The sequence below is a fragment of the Gekko japonicus genome, unplaced genomic scaffold (genome assembly GCF_001447785.1).
Source record: "Gekko japonicus isolate JY-2015 unplaced genomic scaffold, Gekko_japonicus_V1.1 scaffold914, whole genome shotgun sequence".
Classification (NCBI taxonomy): Eukaryota; Metazoa; Chordata; class Lepidosauria; order Squamata; family Gekkonidae; genus Gekko; species Gekko japonicus.
This window is the reverse complement of record NW_015160240.1, coordinates 567,595-588,522: the sequence shown is the minus strand read 5'-3', so window position 1 is coordinate 588,522 and position 20,928 is coordinate 567,595. Positions and strand designations below refer to the sequence as shown.

Below are 20,928 nucleotides of genomic sequence, written 5' to 3'. Positions count from 1 at the left end.
GCCTCCTCGACGGCCGCGTCGCCGACCTGGCCGCCCAGCTGCGGGCCCTGCTGGCCGAGCTGACGGCGCACAAGGCGGCCGTCCACGAGCGGCTGGAGCGCCTCGACGGCAAGCTGCGCCAGGCGCTGCGCCAGGGCGACCCGGAGAACGGCAGCAGCAGCCCCCGACGGAGCGGAGGGGCCGGCGAGCTGGGCGCCCTGCAGGTGAGGGGAGCGGGCAAATAGGTGTGGGCCGGAGGCGGGCGGAGGGGCGGCAGTGGTGGACGAAGGAGGCGTGAGGGATGGAAGAGGGCGAGCTGCCTGCCTGCCTGCCTGCCTTTGGGAAAGCGCGCCTTGCACACGAAAGCGCATCCTTTGAAGAAGCCCTAAAGGTGCCCCGCGGGACTCTACAGTTGTCCTGCCTGGAAGGCTTCTCTGTCCACCCCTGGACCTGGCAGTGTTCCCTCTAAGCTGAGTTAGTGTGAGCTAGCTCACAGTTTTTTAGCCTCTGGCTCACACGTTTTTGTCTCAGCTGAGGAAGGAGGGCTCCAGGGCAAACTAACTTATGCAGTAGCTAAATCATCTGCTCACAACTTTAATGCTAGTAGCTCACAAAGGAGAATTTTTGCTCAAAGGACTCCATAGCTTAGAGGGAACATTGCTTCCTGGGTTGCCTCACAAGGGAGAACTGGGAGGGCTTTGAGGGGATTACCCCCCCCCGGCCCCCTTGCAGGGAACATTTCTCCGGGGAACTAGCCGAGCCGCTACGGCTAATAGCGAGACGTGAGTTTTCACCGGTCCCGGCTTGTGCAAATGGCTCGTCCCCTTTCAGGGCTTGCAAACAACACCGAGAGTGAAACCGAAAGTAAAATCCACACCCGATGTTCAGGCGGGGTTTTTGTGGGGCGTTGCTGGTTTCCAGACACCTCCGCAAGCCGAGCTTCTTCACGCCTTTCGAGGACGGTGACCTCCCTCGCCGGCGCAATAGCAGTTGCGTGCTGTCAGACGAATGAGTGCACTCCCAGCTCCTCGGAGGGCTCGAACCTTCCGGGCACTGGGCTGGCACCGATGCTGGCGGGCTGCCTTCAAAAATCTGCCTCCAGAGGTGCCGAGGAGCCTGTGCGACTGCGAGCGAAGTGCCCCGTGCTGGCTGTCTGCAAAGCAGGAGCCCCCAGACTGAGTTGTCCAAAATTCACTCTCTTTTGAAAAATCACTTAATCCAGTTTGTATATTATATGACATCGGCTAATGCTTGTCAAGGTTGATGATCGGCCCTGTGGATCCAGCCCTCCTTTGTGTGTGCTAGTGAGCAAAGCCTTGTCCTAACTGCAGGATCCTGATCTTACCAATTGTCTAAAGTACGAATTTCCAAAACAGGTAGGCACTCCCAGGTTTCTCCAAATGATGCAAAACGGAATCTTGGAGAGGGCTTTTCTACACAGGCAGTAAGGCTGCACTGTACAAAATGGATCATACCTTGAGGATCCTGCCTTAAAACATCTTCCTCGTGTTACCTGTTAATTTGCTGTTCAGCCCCTCTGTAAGTCTGAACCTTCCCTCCCATTCCATCGTATTTGGAAAAGTGTGTGCACAAAGATCATCCCTTGAATAAACCTTTGTTGGTCTTTTTTATTATCATTGTTATGATGGTCTTAAGACCAGCATACAGAGTAAGCATAACATGTGAGGGAGAGGGAAAAAACAGTCATAATAGACAAAAATAGAAATCTGAATTTAAGAACATTTAAAATGCGATTCCGGCAATCTAAGAACTCAGCGACTGAATGTGTAATCTCTGCATTCTTATCTGAGCCAGTGAAGCCTTGCTTTGTTTGTGTTAATGTTCCCAGGTGTCCTATTGACTAATGGGGTAATAATTTTGAGACCAGCCTCCCTGTAAAATGGACAGCTGAAGAACATAGGCTCTGCCAATTCAACCATAGCCTTTCAGAGTAGGGTTTTTTGTTGTACCTGCCTTGAATAACCGCAGACGGAAGGGCAGAACATCTAGCTAGGGCAAATGCCCTTCTAGAATTCTTTCCCTCCACTGAAGTCAAATATATCACCAGCTCAATGGTGCTTTTGATATTTAACAACACCCCGAGTTTGGAAGCCTTAAAGATGTCAGATTGACGCTCAGTATCCTCAACTCTTTGTTTAATTAGCCCTTTGGCTTGTTGGTCTTAGAGGTGCCGCTGAACTCTGTCCTGCTGTACAAAATGGTTTACAGAGTTCCGTGGAAACACGTGTAGGAGCCGTGGTCTATACTGCTGCGTATAACTCGCTGTAAGTAGGATTGTGGCGGTGGAACGTGCTGTCTAGTCACAGCCACTGTTCCCTCTAAGCTGAGTTAGTGTGAGCTAGCTCACAGTTTTTTAGCTTCCGTCTCATACATTTTTGTCTCAGCTCAGGGAGGAGGGCTCCAGAGCAAACTAATTTATGCAGCAGCCAAATCGCTCGCTCACAACTTTAATGCCAGGAGCTCACAAAGTAGAATTTTTGCTCACAGGATTCCACAGCTTAGAGGGAACATTGGTCACAGCTGCCTTATGGTGAACCTCCCCCCAATGGGTTTTCAAGGCAAGAGGCTAACAGGAAATTTGCCATCGCCTGCCTCTGCGTAGCGACCTTGGACTTCCTTGGTGGTCTCCCATCCAAGTATAAACCAAGGTCGACCCTGCTTAGCTTCTGAGATCTGACGAGATCGGGCTCGTCTGGGCTCTTCAGATCAGGGCTAAGTAAGTAGGATGTTACAGTGTCATTTTTGCATGGTTTTATGTGTCAAAATGCTTCTGATTTCTACAATCCTAATCTTGTTTCGTTGCTTATCGAATGCTCCATTCTGTCGATGGCACGCACGCACGCACTCCGTGTCATTTGCCTTGCGTCCCCGTGGGAAAGGATTTGAAATTTTCTCTCTGTTCTTCTGCACAGCCCCCCCCCCCCCCCCCCCCCGCCCATTCTTCTGGCTTTAATATGCCTGTGTGTTTTGTACGGTTCCAGGATATTGTGAGTCGCCAGAACTTGCGGATGGAAGAGCTCTTCCAGAAACTTAAACAGCAGCAATACCGGATGGATAAACAGAACCTTCAGATCAAAAGCCTTCAGAGCAAGGTGAGGGCCTGCCGGGTATGGATTGGGGAGGGTGTGTCTGTGTGTCAAACTCCCCCGAATGAGTTTGTAGCAGGGGACAGGCTCACCCCAAGGTCGTCCTTGGTCATGGCTCCCCCTCTCAGCCGCTATGCTTGCCCAGCTGCCCAAAGGAATGGGCTTCCTCCAGTGTTGTCCCCAGTTAGACTGGTGTGGTACCTGGAGGCTTCCTTGGCTGCCATGGCTAACAGCTGCTGTTTATTTTTTGAAAACATTAGCTGCCTTTCTTCGATACAGAGCTCAAGCTGACTTACGATGCAGATAGAATCCAAACAATAAAATCCATTTAAAAACTTAAATCGCAGTTAAGGACTGCTGTTGGATTAATCAAATGAGTTCCTAGATGCTTGATTTCTGTATGCTTGATCAGACTGAAGGTCGATCTAGTTCTAACCAGTGTTCCCTCTAAGCTGAGTTAGTGTGAGCTGGCTCACAGTTTTTTAGCCTCTGGCTCACACAGTTTTGCCTTAGCTCAGGAAGGAGGGCTCCAGAGTAGCAGTAGGCAGTAGCCAAATCGCTTGCTCACAACTTCAGCGCCGGCAGCTCACAAAGTAGAGTCTTTGCTCTCAGGACTCCACCGCTTAGTGGGAGCTGTGGGTTCTAACGTCCCACAGCCAGTGAGATACCCCAAGCAGGCTGTCCCCCTCGACAGTGGAGATAGACTGCTCTGGAGAATGGAGGCTCTGTTTTCCCTCTCTTGGTGAATGGAGCTGACAGTCTTGACCGGGGAGGGGATGCCAGGAGTCAGGGCTCAGCTGCTGTACCCCAGAAGGAGGGGGAGAGACGACTGATGTCTCCTGCCTCCAGGCACGTGGCTTGTTTGTGTTCTTCGGAGACCTGCCCGGCGAGATTCCTGCTTCGCCAGGGTTGTAAATACAGCTCTGTTATGTAAGTGTTCTGGATGTGTTTTGGCTAACCGGCAGAGCTGTGTCCAGGGAGAGCCCCGGGGAGTGTTGTGGTGGCTGAGAGGTGGAGCGATGTGTGTTGGGAAGCTCTTTGTTTGAATCTGGCACCTCCGCGGGAGCTGGCTGGGTGGCCTCGGCCTTTGGGAGATGGGGGCCATAACACTGACCTACTTGGCAGAGTTGTTGTCATGTTTTTCCTTCTTGCTGTGGGGGGGGGGCGGTAACAGTGGGTTCCATTGCAGGGACTTACGTATGTTATATTGATAGTCTACCTTCCTCACTGTGCAAGTCGATGCCATGACTAGGGCGATCCATCTAAATAAAGCAAGGTCATAGGGCGAGGAGTGGTAGGAGGTTGAGACGGAGCTGCCGTCTGAATCGAGCACGGCCGTGCCAAACGTGGTGCTAGAAATGCAGTGTGTTTTCCTGGGCCAGTCTGTTGTTCGTGTGGCCCTGTTTCCTTGACATAAACGGCCTCCCGGACAATTCTGTTTTACCCACTTTTGCCAAAGGGCAGGAGCGCAGGAGTTGTCCTGACCTCCCCAGGCAGGCCATGCCACAGGGCTGGGGCCACGGACAGAGACGGCACCGATACGGGCCGCTGTTGCTCTTACCCATTTGTAGGATGGCTCCTGCGGAAGTCCCTACCCTGATGAGCAAAGCTGTTGCAGCAGGATGTACGTAGAGAGGCCCTCTTGCAGATATCAGGGCCCAAGGCCACGAAGGGCTATGTCGCAGGCCTCTTGGCCGGCTTCACACACACACACACACACCCCGCTGCCGAAGGTCATCCAACAGGTGCAAGTGGAGGAGTGGGGAATCAAACCCGGTTCTCTCAGATTAGAGTCCGCGCACTTAACCACTACACCACACTGGCTCTCTGTGAAGGGCAGGGTATAAATCCAATCTCCTCTTCTTCTTCTTCTACCTTACAAGGGTGTTGTCCGAGTTGCTCAGACAACGCGCATGTTGTACTACCCTCTCTAATAGTTGGTGGGCGCATTTGACAAACTTCAAAACAAACACTTTGCAATAGTCTCTCCAAAAGTACTTGTTGCAGAGCGATGCCAATCGAGGGCTACAACGATTCTTGTCGTTGGAGGGCACAATCCCCCCGCAAGGTCTCTTGCACACGAAATGAAGGGGGAGTGTGCAAGAGCGTGGCCACGCACCCTGGGTGCTTCCTCCAACGTGTCGGCTGCAGTGGTTCGTCTTGACTTCCATGCTTGATGCTTGTGACATTCAAGCGGCTATTTCCGGGTATTTTGTTCAGAAGTTCCCCTGAAGTAGGATTGCTGGACGGAATCACAGCTGATCTCCAGATGACAGAGAGCAGTTCCTAGGGATGCCAGCCTCCAGGTGGGACCTGGGGAATCCCCCGGAATTACGGCTCATCTCCAGACTACAGAGATCAGTTCCCTTGGAGAAAATGGATGCTTTGTAAGCAGATAATTATTTATATATTAACCGCGGCAAGAATCTTGATAGCAAAAAGGTGGAAATCTAATAGTTTACCCTATATAAAGGAATTAAAGTATAAGGTGTTGGAAGTAGCGGAAATGGATAGAGTAAATATAGAATTACAAAATAGACTGGAAGAAAATTATTGGGAAAAATGGGGAGTAATATATAACTGGCTGAAGATAAAGAAGATAGAAACCAATGGGAGCTAAGGTAGCAATATTAGGGAATAGCATAAGATAACAGCGTAAGAGCACTATTTAACATAAAATTTAAACTAGATGTGTTGAGAAGTATACCCTGTTTGATATTATTATGTTGTTGGAGATTGCTAATGAGACGTATGTCTTGTTTGATATTATTATGTTTATTGGAGATTGTTAAGTGGTGTAAAAATACTGTATAGAAAATCCAATAAATACATTTATTAAAAAAAAAAAGACAACACGCACGTTGTGCTTTGAACCCTTGACATGTACCGTATTTGATTATTCATTGTAGAGTGGCTAAAAAGTCTGCCCCAGGAAACCTTGTCTGTGCCATAAACTTGCCAGGAGGGCCCTTGGCTGGCCTTTGCCCTCCCTCTTCAGTCCCCATCAAGGGGTCACAAAGGCTGGGCGTACCTTGCAGAGATCCGGTGAGGATTACAGTGTGCTCATGTGCTGTTAGTATGACTGGGAGTAGCATGAACAAAGAATATATTATGAAGCAATAATAATAGTACTGTTTTATGATCGTTGCTCAATATATTTGTTAGGCTTACAAGTTTTATTATTCTAAGGAGCAGGCCAAAGTGTGTGTGGGGGGGGTTGGGTATTTTTTGCATTCTCGTGTGCATGCCCGTGCCTGGAAGTCATGGTGACCTCTGGCAACTCCCACTGGGGCATGGAGGATGTTCAGAGGAGTGGCTGGATAGACAGCCTCTGCCTCCCGAGTATTCCAAGGAGGTTTCCCATCCAAATACTTGGCCAGGGTCGCCCCTGCTTTAACTTCCGAGAACTGACGAGATCCGGCTTGCCTGGGATATCCAGGTCAGAGTGCCCAGCAATGCTCCCTCTGCTGCGGAGTCTTGTGAGCAAAAATTCTACTTTATGAGCTCCTGGCATTGAAGTTGTGAGCAAGCCATTTGGCCACTGCGTCAATCAGTTTGCTCTGGAGCCCTCCTTCCTGAGCTAAGACGAAAATCTGTGAGACAGAGGCTCCAAAACTGTGAGCTAGCTCACACTAACTCGGCTTAGAGGGAACACTGGCGCCAAGGTGTGCATTTTGTCCCTCCCCCACCTCTTGGAATGCCGCATCACATTTTCTTCTTGTGTGTGTGTGTGTGGGTTCTGCAGGTCAACATGTTATTGCCGATGCACATCAAAGAAAACGAAACCCAAACGCTCCGCTGGAAGAACAGTGTTGTGCGCAGTGCTGACCGAGCCGCCAATCACAGCCGGGCCCAGACTTCGGAGGCTTCCAGTGAGTGTCTTCTCTTTTTGTCCCCCTGCCTCCCCCCCCAGCATGGCTGCAAAACGTTTGTGGGAGCCTGAGTTTTGGAATCGTGTTGCACACTTTCCCAAGGCTGAAGGGAGTATTTTCCATCCCAGCCACCGATTCGCTCACACCCGGTCCTAATTTAGTTCCCCATCAGTTCAGGAAACCCGATCCCACTTCATGGGATTAACTGGCAGAATTCATGGCTGCGTGGTGGGCTAGCATCTCTTGATAGAGGTATGTTACCTAGGAGGGCTAAACGGAACCTACATGTTTTAAGGCAGTCTATCTTTGGACACCATATAGCCGGGGAATGTAAAGGGATGGCGCTCGACTGTCACGAGACAGCCGAGAAAGGATTAAGGCAATGGACAGAGACCCACCAACAGCTGTTACACTTGACAGTTAATGGGACTTCCTGGTTCAGAGACGGTCTGCTCCTGAACACCATATAGCTGAGGACAGATGTCGTTTTCATAACCTGTCCTACCATGAAGTCTGCCTTGGGCCAGTCACAAAAACACAGGCGCATGTTTTCTTGCTTGGCAGAGACTACCTCACAGGAATAAAATTACAAGGCCCACCGCTGACCCTGATCTCCCGAGGGGACAGGTAGAATAAAATAATGCAATAGATTTGTCCTGATCTCACAAATTTACTCTGGACCATGTCCCACTGCTATTAGTCGGTGGCTGGATCGGCTGGTGACTGATGTCCGGGGGTGTGTGCCGTGGCGGATGACTTGGGGTGAATATTGGGTTGGGAGGTAATGGGTCCCGATCCCCAGTGTCCTCTTGCACACATAATCCATGACATGCGTCACCCCCTCCTCCCAATGAGCCCCAGTGCTGGATGAAATCTAGCCTAGTGCTCTTTTAATGCAGCCAGGCGTTGCTTGGAAGTTTGCTAGCAGGGAAATGAGGTGGTAACTTGTAGCTCCCCCCCCCCCTGTAGGGCTAATGAAAGCTTTGAGGGCGGGAGAAATTGGGTGAAATTAGATTTTTGCATTGGGAAATCGGTGCAGGGAAGCATCGGCCTTGACTCCCTGCCTGCATTCCATCTCCGCTCCAATTGGCTGGCCTCACAGCTGCTTTGTAGCAAAGCGGAACAAGGCGGGCTCTCCTTTTCTTTTTGGATTTGTGGCAGGTGTGCGTGATGTGACTTGGGCTGAGGATGGCTGGAAGAGCAGTCCCAGCATCCTGTGGGGTGGGGTAACCCTGGAAAAGCGTTCTGCAATTTTGCAATGCAAGAGGGGAAAGTCGAACGAGCCAGGCAGGTTTCTGGCAGAGAGAGAAGAAGATTGTTTGGCGAAGCTGCTGGAGGGTGCTGGATTCAAGTTACCACAGATTGGGGGGGGGGTGAGTCTGGCGATGGAAGGGGTCTGTTGCAGAAATAGGTTTGCACAAGAGGAGTGTGTGATGAGCCTAAGAAGCGGGCCTGTGCTGGATCAAGGCTGGGTTCTCCTCACTCTGTATTGCCTCCTCTGGCTGGCTGGGTCCCTGGTGGGGACGTGTCTTTTTCTGACCCGAAGAGCCAGTGAACCGGAGAGGGCAGGGATTGAAGCGGAGACAGGGCCATTCCATGGCTGCATCTTGTCCCCACAGGATTCAGTCCAACTGAACTCTCAGTGCCCCCCGGGGTGTGTGGGAGTGAAATGTTAAAACCTAGTGAGGAACTGGGTCTTGCTTGTTCGTCTGGTAAGGCTCTCAACTATGTGCACTTTGTTTTTCCATGAAGGCTTGGATCAGTGGGTGCTCGCAGTGGCTGCTCAGTGGTGGGAGGAGGGCAGGGCACGCTGTACATGTTCAGAGGAATTCTGAATACACACAAGCATAGGGAGTTGCTGTCCACTGATTTAGACCCTTAGTCTGTCAGGGTAACTCTTGTCTACTCAGACTGGCGGCCGCTCTCCAGGGTTTCAGGCGGAGGTCTCTCGCATCACCTACTGCCAGATCCTTTTTACCTGGAGATGCCGGAGATTGAACCTGGGACCTTCTGCATGCCAAGCCGATGCTCTGCCACTGAGCCACAGCCCCACTTCATGGCTCTCCAGGGTTTCAGGCAGAGGTCTCTCGCATCACCTCCTGCCTGGTCCTTTTTACCTGGAGATGCCGGGGATTGAACCTGGGACCTTCTGCATGCCAAACAGATGCTCTGCCACTGGGCCACAGTCCTTCCCCTTTCTTTCGAAGAAAGAGCACATCTAAGCATGTACAGATCAGCTTTCCTGTCTGCCTCCCCACCATCTTGCATTCAGACATGTGCTGGAGGCTCTGTTAAGCAGCTGCCGCGAACGGCTTGCACACTGACCCAGGCTCCAGCCTTGGTGGATCGGGTCATTTCGCCCAGTCCGTGGTTTCCATTAGTTGACCGGCCAGGTGTTTCTCAGGAGCCCGTCAGCAGGGCTCCCCCCTGTTGCGCAGAGCTAAACTGCCTCTGAACATGGAGGTTTTGTTCGGCTGTGTCATCCTGATAGGCATGGATGAGCCTTACCCCCATCTCCCATTTGTCGGGTCCCTTCTGAAGCCACATTTGGTTCTCGGGGATGGATTCTGAATGGCCCGGGCCCCTCCAAACAAAGGCAGCCCCCCCCCCTTTGTGACACAGCTTCGGGTATTCCAGCTGGAGCCGGCCGGCCAGCTGTGGCTACGGAGAGCTGAGGAAACTTGATTCTGCGGGCTGAGGCCTTCTCTCGTCCTAGCCGGCCGCTGTTTCCTCTGCTTGGCCTTCAGCCAATTGTGTGAGAGGTGAAGATGCTTGTCGGGCTCTTTTTTGGGAGCGGCAGGGTTAATGGGGGGAAAGAAAGGAGCCAGAACCCACGTGGTGTGCAGTTGTGCTGGCCTCCGGCCAAGTCGGCAAAAGGTAATGCAACCCCTGTGGCGCTGGGATTCCAAAACAATTTGGCCGGGGAGGGAAGTGTTGCTAACTCTGCAAAGAATTGGGGGGGGGCGGTGTAATGGAGCAAGGCTGGGAGCCTGCTGTGCTCAAAGCAAGTGAGAGAGCTGCCGAGAACCCCACTGTGGGGGGGGCGGCATGAGAGAGGGCTGCAAGGCACAACGGCCACTGGCTTTAAAATGGGGGGGGAACTACGCAAAGTCTCCCAGGTCTGCCACTGAATGGGAACCTCCATGTTCTGAGGCAGTCTACCTCTGAGGAATCAAATGCTGGAGGGGGGAGGATAAAAATGCCAGGGGAAGGCTGTTGCCTCCCGCCCTGTTTGTGGGCAGAAGAGACATCTGGCTGGCCAAGAACTCTGACCGAGGAGAGCAGTGTTCCCTCTAAGCTGAGTTAGTGTGGGCTAGCTCACAGTTTTTTAGTCTCCGGCTCACACATTTTTGTCTTACCTCAGGAGGGATGGCTCCAGAGCAAACTAGTTTATGCTGTAGCGAAATTGCTTGCTCACACCTTTAATGCTAGTAGCTTACAAAGTAGAATTTTTGCTCACAAGACTCCACGGCTTAGAGGGAGCACTTCCAACAAGAGACCCTTTAACGGGTCATGCTGGGAGTGGGTGTTTTTTGTTTTGTTTTGTTTTTAGGCTAGGACATTCTGGCTAGCGGGCGGGGGGCTGCTCAGCAGTAGGTGCTTGAAAGAAACGTCCTTTACTCCGCAGCCCTGCTTCCGAACCCAAAGTGTGCACATGTCTGATTAACAGAGTGCAGGAGGAGAGAAAAGCTCACTGCATATGCTCAGACACTGCTTTTTGCTTTTTTTTTTTAACGCGTTCCCGAGCGCATGGGTCACAACCGTTTCCCCTTGTTCCAGAGCAGGCCTTGATCTAAGATGCATTAAAAAAACAACAACCTTAATGAGCTGAAAATACAAACAAGTTGTCGCTTTCTGGTGTAAGGACAGAGTTAAGGTTAAGGTGATGTTATTTGTGTGTGGGTTTTTATTAACTGGGATGGATGAGATCTGTGTGCAAGGGGATACTTCTGGGAAGTCTGTGCAGGAAGGCTGATCCAGCAACTGGTAATCACAGATATACTGCCACTGACCCTGGAGGTCTCACCAAGCTGTCATGAATAATAGCCATTGCTAGGCATCTCTTCGCATTTATCTTGTTTTTTAAGAGATCTGTCATAAGCCAGTAGCCTCACCTTGTAGCAGGGAGTTCCACAGGTTCCACTACCCATTAGGTGAAGAAGTCCTGTCTCCCCTCCCCTTTCTCCTGAAAAACTTGGAAGCTTATGTAGTGTTGAAAGATGCATAGCTGATAGAGCCAAGTTTTATCCTTCAAAGCATATAACCGTTTCCAGAGGTGCTAAACAAGTTGTAAAGCTGTTACTGCAATCAATTCCGGGTTCATGTAGCTCTTTTATCTTGCTGGAACGATACAGGTCAGGGGCAGTTTCCTAGCCTACTGCCAGCCCGTTACAGAATTGTCAAGTAAAAATCTGACAGGAAATTTGTGGCATACCATTGAACTGAGTTACGCATTTGTCGGCAAGCAGGGGATGCTCAGTTCTACATCTGTTGTCAATTGTGCAGATTGTGTGTGTGTGGCATTTGCCAAGGGTGTGTGTGTGATCTTGAGTGGAGTGGGAACCCATCTGGTTAGTACAACAGCTCCCCTCTGAAACAGGGTGTGGTAGCTGTGGCGATAGTGAAGCGAAGGTGCCAGTCCTCAAGACGTTTTCTTCTTTTGTTTCCAAACCAGCACAGATGCCCAAATCAATCAAATTGTATGTTGATGGCTTGAAAGGCAGTACGGAGGTAGAGGAATTGTTCCGGGTCAGTTTGCCAAATGACTAATGCTCTCATGTGGAGGGGGCTTGGAGGAGAGGTGTTGCCCCCTCCCAGTAAACACCCTGGAGCATTTTTACAGCAGAAACGAGGGGAGAATTTGAGAGAAGAGAATTTGCAGAAGAAAAGGGGACGTTCAGGATTGGGGTGGGTGTGTGTCCCCACAAATGTATATGTAGGGGATGGAAGCAAGGTTTGGGAGGTGGGGTAACAGTGGAAAGGCAGCAGATGAAGAAAGCATTTAAATACCTTTGCTCCAAATTGTGCTCACAGAGCCCTATAGATTTTCCATAACCAAACAGGCGTTGGGGATTTTGCTGCAAGCCATTTCTGTTTAAGGTCACAGGGACCCTCCTTGGCACATTTTCTCAATGGGGGGCTCTTCCGTGTCTCCACTATCTCTCTTCGGAAGAAAGAACCATTCTCTCTGCAGCTTCTTCCAATGAATGAGTGTCCTTTGGGGAAAAAAGAATGCTTTGTGCTGAGGCTACACTGAGTGGGGAGGATCATGTATGTAAGAAGGGGAGGACCAATTTATTCCTGTATTGGGGGGGGAGTGCTGGGGGGGGGAATCTCAGGATGCAAAGAAACTGGGTGAAAGTTGAACACTCCTTAAGGGTTCAGTGTTCCTCCTCCTCATTCCCAGGCAGACGTGCCCTTTCCCCTAGTTCCCCCCCCCCCAAGGTGCTGACGTGAGATGGGGGAAGGAGGAGGCTGAGTGTGTATGCTGGAAATGCATTCATATCTGGATAGGCCACACACGCCCCCCACGGCCACATACATCGTATTCTGAGAATCTCTCTGACTCTGTGTGGGGAGGGGGTGATTCATGGGGTGTGTGTGGAGATGAAGCATACAGTAAGTATTTATTGGGATCAGCAAAAAGTCGATGTTGCTGGGAAGGGGGAGAAACTTGAGGATAAGAGAAGAATCGGCAGCTTGGTGTTTGGGCTAGAGGGAGATACGAGAGGACCAGTGCTCCCTCTAAGTTGTGGGGTCTTGCGAGGAAAAATTCTACTTTGTGAGCTCCTGGCATTAAAGTTGCGAGCCAGCGATTTGGCGACTGCATGAATTAGTTTGCTCTGGAGCCATCCTTTCCTGAGCGAAGACAAAAATGTGTGAGCCTAGGGCTAAAAAATTGTGAGCTGGCTCACACTAACTCAGCTTAGAGGGAACACTGGAGAGGACTCTTGGCAGTGTGCATTTTCCATGGAAATGGCCTTCATTGAATGTGTCTTTGGTGAAGTCCCTGGTAAAGTTGATGGGTTTTGGAAAAGGCTGACATGGTTTTATTTTTAAAAAGGCTTTGGTTTAGGGTGAAATGGTGGTGTAATTTGATGGACAAACTCGTTTCTAATGCCATTCTGTTTTTTGCTAACTGAAAGCTTTGGCTAACAGAAACCACAGATTCCCCCCTCCCAACCCTGCAAACGTTCAGGCATCAATCGATCTGTCAGTATTCTCCAAATAACTCCTAAAAAAATTATTGAGGACTAATAAGTCAGGTTTATTCAGTACATAACCAGCACAAATTGGTTGCAGCCATATTTTAACTGTGTCAGTAATACAATGGTAACAATTTTAAAAATTCGTTAAACATTTCTAAAACATATAGATTACACAGAAAGTATATAGCAGCAGTTTTTAAAATTCTCTTATACATTTTTAAAACTCTTGTGATATGAAATAAGATTTATGTACGTGGTTTGTCCCTTCAATTACCCATAACCTCTTAGACTCTGCTATACTTGATCGCTGTGAATTCTTTGGGCTACAGCTAAAAATTTAGCACAGTTCAATATGAGGTGCGGGTGAGGGTCAAATAGACGTTTCGGGCTTATCTCCTTATCTTGAGGACTAGTATCTTGCCCATTCGCTGCAGCCAAACTCTCAATGTCCCGCTGCCTTGAACGGAGCTAGTTTAGGGATCACTGCCACCCCCGAATCTCAAACGTAGCCTTTTTGTCATTCTCCCTCCAGGATCGGGCAGCTGTTACCAGCAGCCCCATTTGCTTGCGTGGAATGGGTCACATCTCCCGAGAGCCGCAGTGATGCAAGACAGGCAGCGCACTGCTGCGTGTTCATGCGCTCCTCCTGCCCCCGCCTTCATCCATTCAAGGCTGAGGAATTGGGGGAAAGTTCATGTTTACACTCGAGTGTCTCCCCCTCCTCCTCCTCCTCCTCCTCCTCTCCCCTGCCCTGCATTCTTCACTGGCGCCCTGCCACTGGCAGCTGTTGTGAGAATATCTTCTAAATTTATTGCAGCTGGCAGGAAGGGGGGGGGGCTCGATTCCCTCCAGCCCGCTGAGCTCTGGCGGTGACTCTGGTCCTTCCGCTGCACACAGCCTGTCTTTGTCTCCGGGAGAGGGGCCAGCGCCCACCTGTGCAGTGCGAAGGTGGTGGGGGCTGTTCTTCGCCGTGGGGTAAAGTCCCTTGCCACGTTTCTGTTTTTTTGTGCACTGGGCCCGTGTGGGGTGCATGTGTTTTCTTTATGCGCTGGCAAATGGACTTTTACCAGTCTGGTGAAAGAGTGTCTTGCTGGGAGCCAGTGGCCTGCCCGGAAGCAGAGTCCAGGCAGGTGCAAGATGCCAAGCAGCGGTGGCCTCTCTGCACAGGGAACCCCGGCACCGGCAAGGTGCCAAGGCCTGTGGACAAATGGTATCCCCTCAAGGCAGGGGCTTGGCAGCTTGGGGGAGCTGTCTCAACTGACTCTGGGCAGTTAGCAGCACCCCAAAAATACTCTTCAGGCTGTCTCTGGGGCCACCCTAGCTTATTGGGGCTTGAGAGGACAGAGAATCCCTTCCAGCCGAGGTTGATCCTCCTCAGATGGATGGTGCAGAGATGGTGCATCTCTCATTTGCACGCGCACACACACACCCCACACCCCCCACACACACGTTGCTTTTTCCTTGCCCAGTGGGGTTTTCCCCCCTGGAAACATTCACTCAGGGTTCTTGAGAACACCCCGGTTTTGCAGGATGCCTAAAACATTTCACAGTTCCGCGGGGCCTGCGAGACGGAGCTCTTCCGCCAGGCTTTTAATTAGGAGCCGCCACTACCCCCTCCACCAATTACCGTGAGGGATGGCCCAATGTAAAACTTTTACGGTACCGTGATGGATCAGTGCCGCCAAAATGGGCTCTGGGTTAATCTTCTCAAGCCTTGATCTTGATTTGACTGAAGCAATAATACCACTGAGCACTGTATTAATGTTAACCTGATTGTTTTATTTTGATTTTAATGTTTTATACTGGCACTTGATGCCCTTGTTGTGAGCCACCCTGAGCCCGCTTGCAGGGAGGGCGGGATAAAAATGTGAGAGATAAATAAATAAATAAAAATAGTGATGATGATGACTTGCTAAAAAGCCAGCAGGATAAACTTGAGCTGTGAACACGGCCAGAATTTTAATAAGAGAAGATGGAGTTAATTCCTAATAAGATCTGCTGGTGCGGCTTCAGCCGAACCAGAAAATTGAGCCTCCACCCGGCTTTATGTGAATCCAGCTGCAGAGCCGAGTCTCATCCGTGTGTGCGCCCCTCCTGTGTCCAGCCTCATGCCCTCCGTCCATCTGTAAATACAAGGATGAGAGTTGTGTGTATCCTGCTTTGCAGTGCTGTTGCTGAGACGGCGAAGAGATAATCCCCCCGCCCCAATGTAGAAGTAGGTCTTCTGTATAACACCGTGCCCGCTGTTGACACCCAGTGGATATTCAGGAGGGTAGGTTGGTGTTAAAAGGACATGGCGAGACATCCCACTTGACACTTCTGGGGAGCTCAGCAGCCATGAAGAAAAGCAAGAATCCCCCTCTTCTTCTTCAGACTCCCTCTCAACGTGGAGGCTCTGTTGGGTTCAAACCTGGACAGTGAACTTGCTAGGTCTTCGGTAGCGATGTGTGAACAAAGAGATGCGAATGAGCATAATATATCTCTCTGTGTGGATGACCTGTAGTGCCCTACCTTACAAGGGAGTGGCAAATATACAGTTTTCCCTGCCTGGGAAGGGTGTTAGTGAAATCTTAAGACGAGTGCTTCACACGGGGCCTTAGCCTGATGCACCCCTTTTCTCCCCCTCCCCCCCCTTGCAGAATTCCCCACAGGTTGCCACCAGCTTTTCCGGGAGGGAGAACGAAGCAGTGGGGTGTTCCAGATCCAGCCTCCTGGCTCCAAAACGTTCAGAGTCTTTTGTGATCTGACTCCAGGTAAGGGAGCGGTGGGTGCTGGTGAGTGGGGCAGCGGTTGGGCAGCTGGCACCAGGCTGGAGAGTTTGGGTTCAAACCTCCCAACCCCCACCATGAGATTGTCGGAAGGGGTCTAAAAATGAGAATATGACCTGCCTTGCTCCAGGGCTGGAGGTGAAATACTGAGACTGACTAGGTGCTGAAAATCCTTTCTGCCTCTGGCTCGGGGTCTTCATATTGTTTGGACACATTAGCCAGTTATCCCAAGGTGAAAGCACCCCCTCTTCTCCCTGATCAGGCGATCTGTAACAAACTGCGGCCACAACACCATTGGTCCGTCCATTCCTTAGCCTCACTCAGACGCTTTCCACAGAGGATTCCGTCATGTTCATCATTCAGTCTTTCCTGACAGTCATACCCTTTCCTAACATACAAAGCCACACCTCCTCCTCTTGCAGTTCTTTTTAAACAGCTCCTACCCCTCCACTGCCACACTCCAATCATGAGAGTCATCCCACCAAGTCTTCGTAATGCCTATCAAATCACAACTCTCCATCCAGATTATAAATTCAGGCTCCTCCTACTTGTTCCCCACACTTTGGGCATCCGTATGTAAACACTGCAAGCCTTGCATCCCTGGGCCTCATCCCCCGTATCTCATCATTTTGGGCTTTCCCTTGGCTTCCCAAATGCCTCCCTATGATCAAATCTCCCTAGAAGTTCAAAGCCCCCTAGAAGGCGTCTCCATTCCCCTCCAGCACAATGTTTGGACTATCTGAAATTTCCTTATAATATCAGACCCCTGATTCTTTCTCAGTGTCCTGCCTCTACTGTCTGGCAGCCGCTGTCAAGCAGAGAAGAGGAGGAGGAGGAGATTGGATTTATACCCTGCCCTTCACTCAGAGTCTCAGAGTGGCTTACAAACTCCTTTCCCTTCCCCTCCCCACAACAGACACCCTGTGAGGTAGGTGGGGCTGAGAGAGCTCTGACAGGAAGTGCTCTTGAGAGAACAGCTCTGACAGAACTGTGGCTTGCCCAAGGTCATCCAGCCAGGTGCAAGTGGAGGAGTGGGGAATCAGACCCGGTTCTCCCAGATTAGAGTCCGCACACTTAACCACTACACCAAACTGGCTCTCCAGTCTTTGCTGAAACCTGAGATTCTCTAATTGGAGACTGAATCTGGGACTTTCAGCCTGCCAAACATCTTCCTGCCATTGCACATTTTTTGCTGATTAGATTCTTTTTTGTTGATTCCTCCCAAATACAAATTGACAAGAAATTTTTGGGGGGGGGGGGGGTTTCCCCCCCACAAAGGGGGTATTGCTGAGTGCCCAGTGTATGTCTGTGGAATGCTGTTGCGACTCAAGTCTCTCTCTTTGGACTGCAGGTAGTGGCGGCTGGACAGTAATTCAGAGGCGCTGGGACGGATCTGTCGATTTTGACCAGCTGTGGGAAGCCTACAGGAACGGCTTTGGAAATATGAGCGGTAGGCAGTGAATGATTCCCCATTCCGGCAACCAGATATTACAGCCTTCTAAATGCAGCTGCACCTTGGCAAAGATGGTGCCAGGCAAATCTCTCTTGGCAGGGAGTCCCTCAGACAGGGCACAGCTGCAGGACAGACCCTCTCTCTGATAGACCCCTGAGCCTTTTGATGGTGGGGTGTACTCAGAGAAGGTCTTCCAATGACTGCCAGTAAAAACATGGCTGAACGCATTAAATTAGTCTACCCTTTGTTTCTTTCCAGGAGACTTCTGGCTGGGCTTGGACAAGATCCACCAGGTCGTACAAGAAGGAATGTTCCGTCTCGTCATTGAGATGCAGGACTGGGAAGGGAACTCCCAGCTGGTCCAGTTTCTTTTCAGACTGGGTGGAGAAGACACTGCCTACACGCTTAGCCTCCTGGGTCCGGTCCTTGGAGAACTGGAGAATGCCATGGGTGACTTCCCCCAGTTGCCCTTCTCTACCCGGGATCAGGACCACGACCTCAAGGGGGATGCTAACTGCGCCAAGCATCTCTCAGGTCAGTTTCAGTAATGGGTGCTTATTCCCTTCCCCAGTAAAATTATGCCCTTGATTTGGTTACAGTAATTGGCCCGCAAGCTGTCAAGTAGACAGGAGGGAAGAAAGGGAACTATGGATGCTGGACTGGGGTTCATGCAAAGAGCTTTTTTTGTTTTTACACACTCCCAGTCTTGTTTGTGAACATCTGACACTACTTTCAGGATTAGAAACTTTAAGAAAATCAAAGCTGTGGTAGGAAGCCAAGCTTCTCTGCTGTATAAGTGACATATAGGAGGAGGATGTCGAATTCTGTGGATGTTGAATGATGTAAAATCTTAATTTGTTTCCCTGTGGATAACATTCAAATGCAGATGAATAGCTCCCTGCTGACTAAAATTGGGCTGGACTCATGTTATAGAAGAGGGTGGGGGAGGAGGCAGTGAAATTATTTTTTTCTCTGAAGCTGGTGACAAGTTATAAAGAGAGTGCATGATTTCGGAATTTGCTGCCATGGGTTGTAGTGATGGCCTTGAAAGAGGATTAGATAAATTCCTATAGCAGGAGAGTTCCTTCAGTAGCCATGGGCCGGATTGTCTAAATGGGACATCCATGTTTAGAGGCAGTTTACCTGTAACAATAAGTCGTTCTGGGAATACTGTGATGCCTTGCTTGTCTGCTTCCTGGAGGCACATGGTGCCCACTGTTGGAAACAGGATGCTGGACTAGACGGACCTTTGGTCTGATCCAGATGCAAGGCTCTCTGTGTTATACAAGAGACCTAATCGACAGTTCTTAGCTTATGGATGTTCAGCGGGACTTCCCCATTCAGAGACAGTGTACCCCTGAATAACTGGACTGAAAGGACAAAATGAGAGAGAAGCTTCCTCTGTGAATGGCTGGGAATGGGCTGCGAGACTAGAATGAACCTTTTGTCTGATCTGGTTCACTGCTTGGTAGACTTCAGAGGTACCAAACGTCCAAAGAAATGGCCAAGAGTCAGGAAAGTGTCTGTCTCATTTGCCCGTCCAATCCATTTGTATCCTGGCTTTCCTTGACGGAGTTCTTGGGCGGCTTCCACGACTTTCCCTTGGCCCATTTTGTCCTCACACAGTGCTGTGAGGGCAGCTGAAGGAGTGGTGGGCCCCGGTGAACCTCACACCCAAGCAGGGATCACTGTGAGGGCAGCTGAAGGAGTGGTGGGCCTCACACCCAAGCAGGGATCGGAGCTCAGTCTCCTGGGTCCTGGTCACTCTGACTACTGTACCACCCTTGCTGTCTTCGCAGCCTCATGGAAACCGTTGCTCGTCCCTGTCCTGCCATGCTTCTTTGTTTTTATTTCTGTGGGCTAATGTACTTCTGGTCCCTTCTTGTCCTCTGCAGGAGGCTGGTGGTTCAGCACCTGTGGCCATGTCAACCTGAATGGCAAATACTTTCGCTCCATCCCGCGCCAGCGGCATGAGAGGAAGCAGGGCATCTTCTGGAAGACTTGGAAAGGGAGGTATTACCCCCTGAAATCAACCACCATGAAGATCCAACCCGTGGAGCCGGGAGTGGAACCCTAAAAGCCCCCGGGGTCACTCAGGAGACTGGGGGGGTGCCCCTCTGATTTCCGCTTCTTCCGAGAGGCGGGTTCCGTTGGCTCCAGTGGGGGGCTCCGCAGGCTCTTTTGCTGACTTCCTGTTAAGACCACAGAAAGGAGCCCACCTTTCCAAGAGGTGTCCCTTGCAATGACCTACGGGGCACTATGGTGACTAGTTTCTCTGATGGGAGAACCAACTTGGGGGAGTAACTGAACAAGGCGACTGAACAAGGAAGCAGACTTTCAGGTTCGTCGGCTGAGCTGGCTTCCGGGGCTCTGGCTTTTGCATGAAGGCCACTGGGGAGCAGTGCCAGCTGGAGAGGCTGTTCTTTCAGATTTGGTGCTTTTTTACAAATTTAAATACTCTCCAGTGGGTTTGTTGTTGTTTTCTGCTAAGGAGAGGGCTGTGCCTCTCCTTCCTCTCGAAAAGAGTCACCGCTTCATACCTTGAAAGGCTGAAGACTGTTGTACTGTGGACTGCGCTCCCCCCTCATGAACTGGCTCTCATTGTAAACGAGGATAGTGGCCCCTTTGGGGTTTGTGTGTGTGTGTGTGTGTGTGTGGTGTCCATTTCCAAAGTTGGAGGTTTCCATGGACCCCACTGGGTAATGCTTCCATCAGAATGGTTAGCAGAGTGCCAGCTGTTGTGTTGTTATCACATAAGAGTTTGCCCAAGGTGAGCCTGGGTGAACTGGCTGGTATTCTTGCCCTGGCGTTGGTGATGCACCTTCGGCGTTACCTACAGCTCTCCACCTCCCACTAGTTGAATAGCCTTTAGGCAGCAGAGAAGCGCAGCCAGAGATGTACCCTGCTGGGTGCCCTTCAGTTTCGTTGCCACTAGAGATGTAAGATTTCCGGAAATTTTGAAGCTCGGAAAACCGTTTTCCCCCCAGTTTTTTTCCGGGAAAAAATTGAAATTTTTGGAAAAATTGAAAAAAATGCTACATTAGCACTTTTTTCTTTTCCAGAATGAAAGTCATTCTGTTACTTTAGGAACATAAAATATGACTATGGACATTTTTACTTGGCATGAAATTATCACAACTAGCATATTAAAAATATAGTGTAGCCAATTATTACAAACAGAATACCCACCCACGTGCAAATACAAAACTGAAACCTTTTCTTGTGACAATAGCACCTCCTGAAGGAAGAAATGCATCTTGTTCTTGCATTGGAGGGTTCAGTTATCACCTAGGACTTGCTTGTCCTCAGTGCACAGAAATTAGATCACTGATACCATACATATTTTTTAGAAATGATTTGGAAAATATTTGAACACCTTGTCCTAAAGTATTTTATTCATCATGTTAAAATAAAATGTTCCATAATCATTTTTTTTTCTTTTTTAATCAATTTTTCCAATTTTTTGGAAACAACAAAAAAGGCTTTGGGAGGAAAACGTGTTTTTTCCTAATTTTCCCAGTTTATTTTCCGGGCCTTCAC

General features: G+C 50.1%; 1 protein-coding gene across 1 annotated transcript; it reads left to right on the top strand.

The window, feature by feature from the left end:
* Nucleotides 1-25: 25 nt before the first annotated feature.
* Nucleotides 26-20,381, top strand: ANGPTL4 (angiopoietin like 4). The gene is made up of 7 exons (XM_015413277.1): nt 26-203; nt 2,982-3,092; nt 6,832-6,958; nt 15,807-15,920; nt 17,287-17,385; nt 17,647-17,922; nt 19,284-20,381. The coding sequence occupies exons 2-7, from the start codon at nt 3,009-3,011 to the stop codon at nt 19,463-19,465; spliced, it is 882 nt and encodes a 293-aa protein (XP_015268763.1). The 5' UTR covers nt 26-203; nt 2,982-3,008; the 3' UTR covers nt 19,466-20,381.
* Nucleotides 20,382-20,928: the final 547 nt, after the last annotated feature.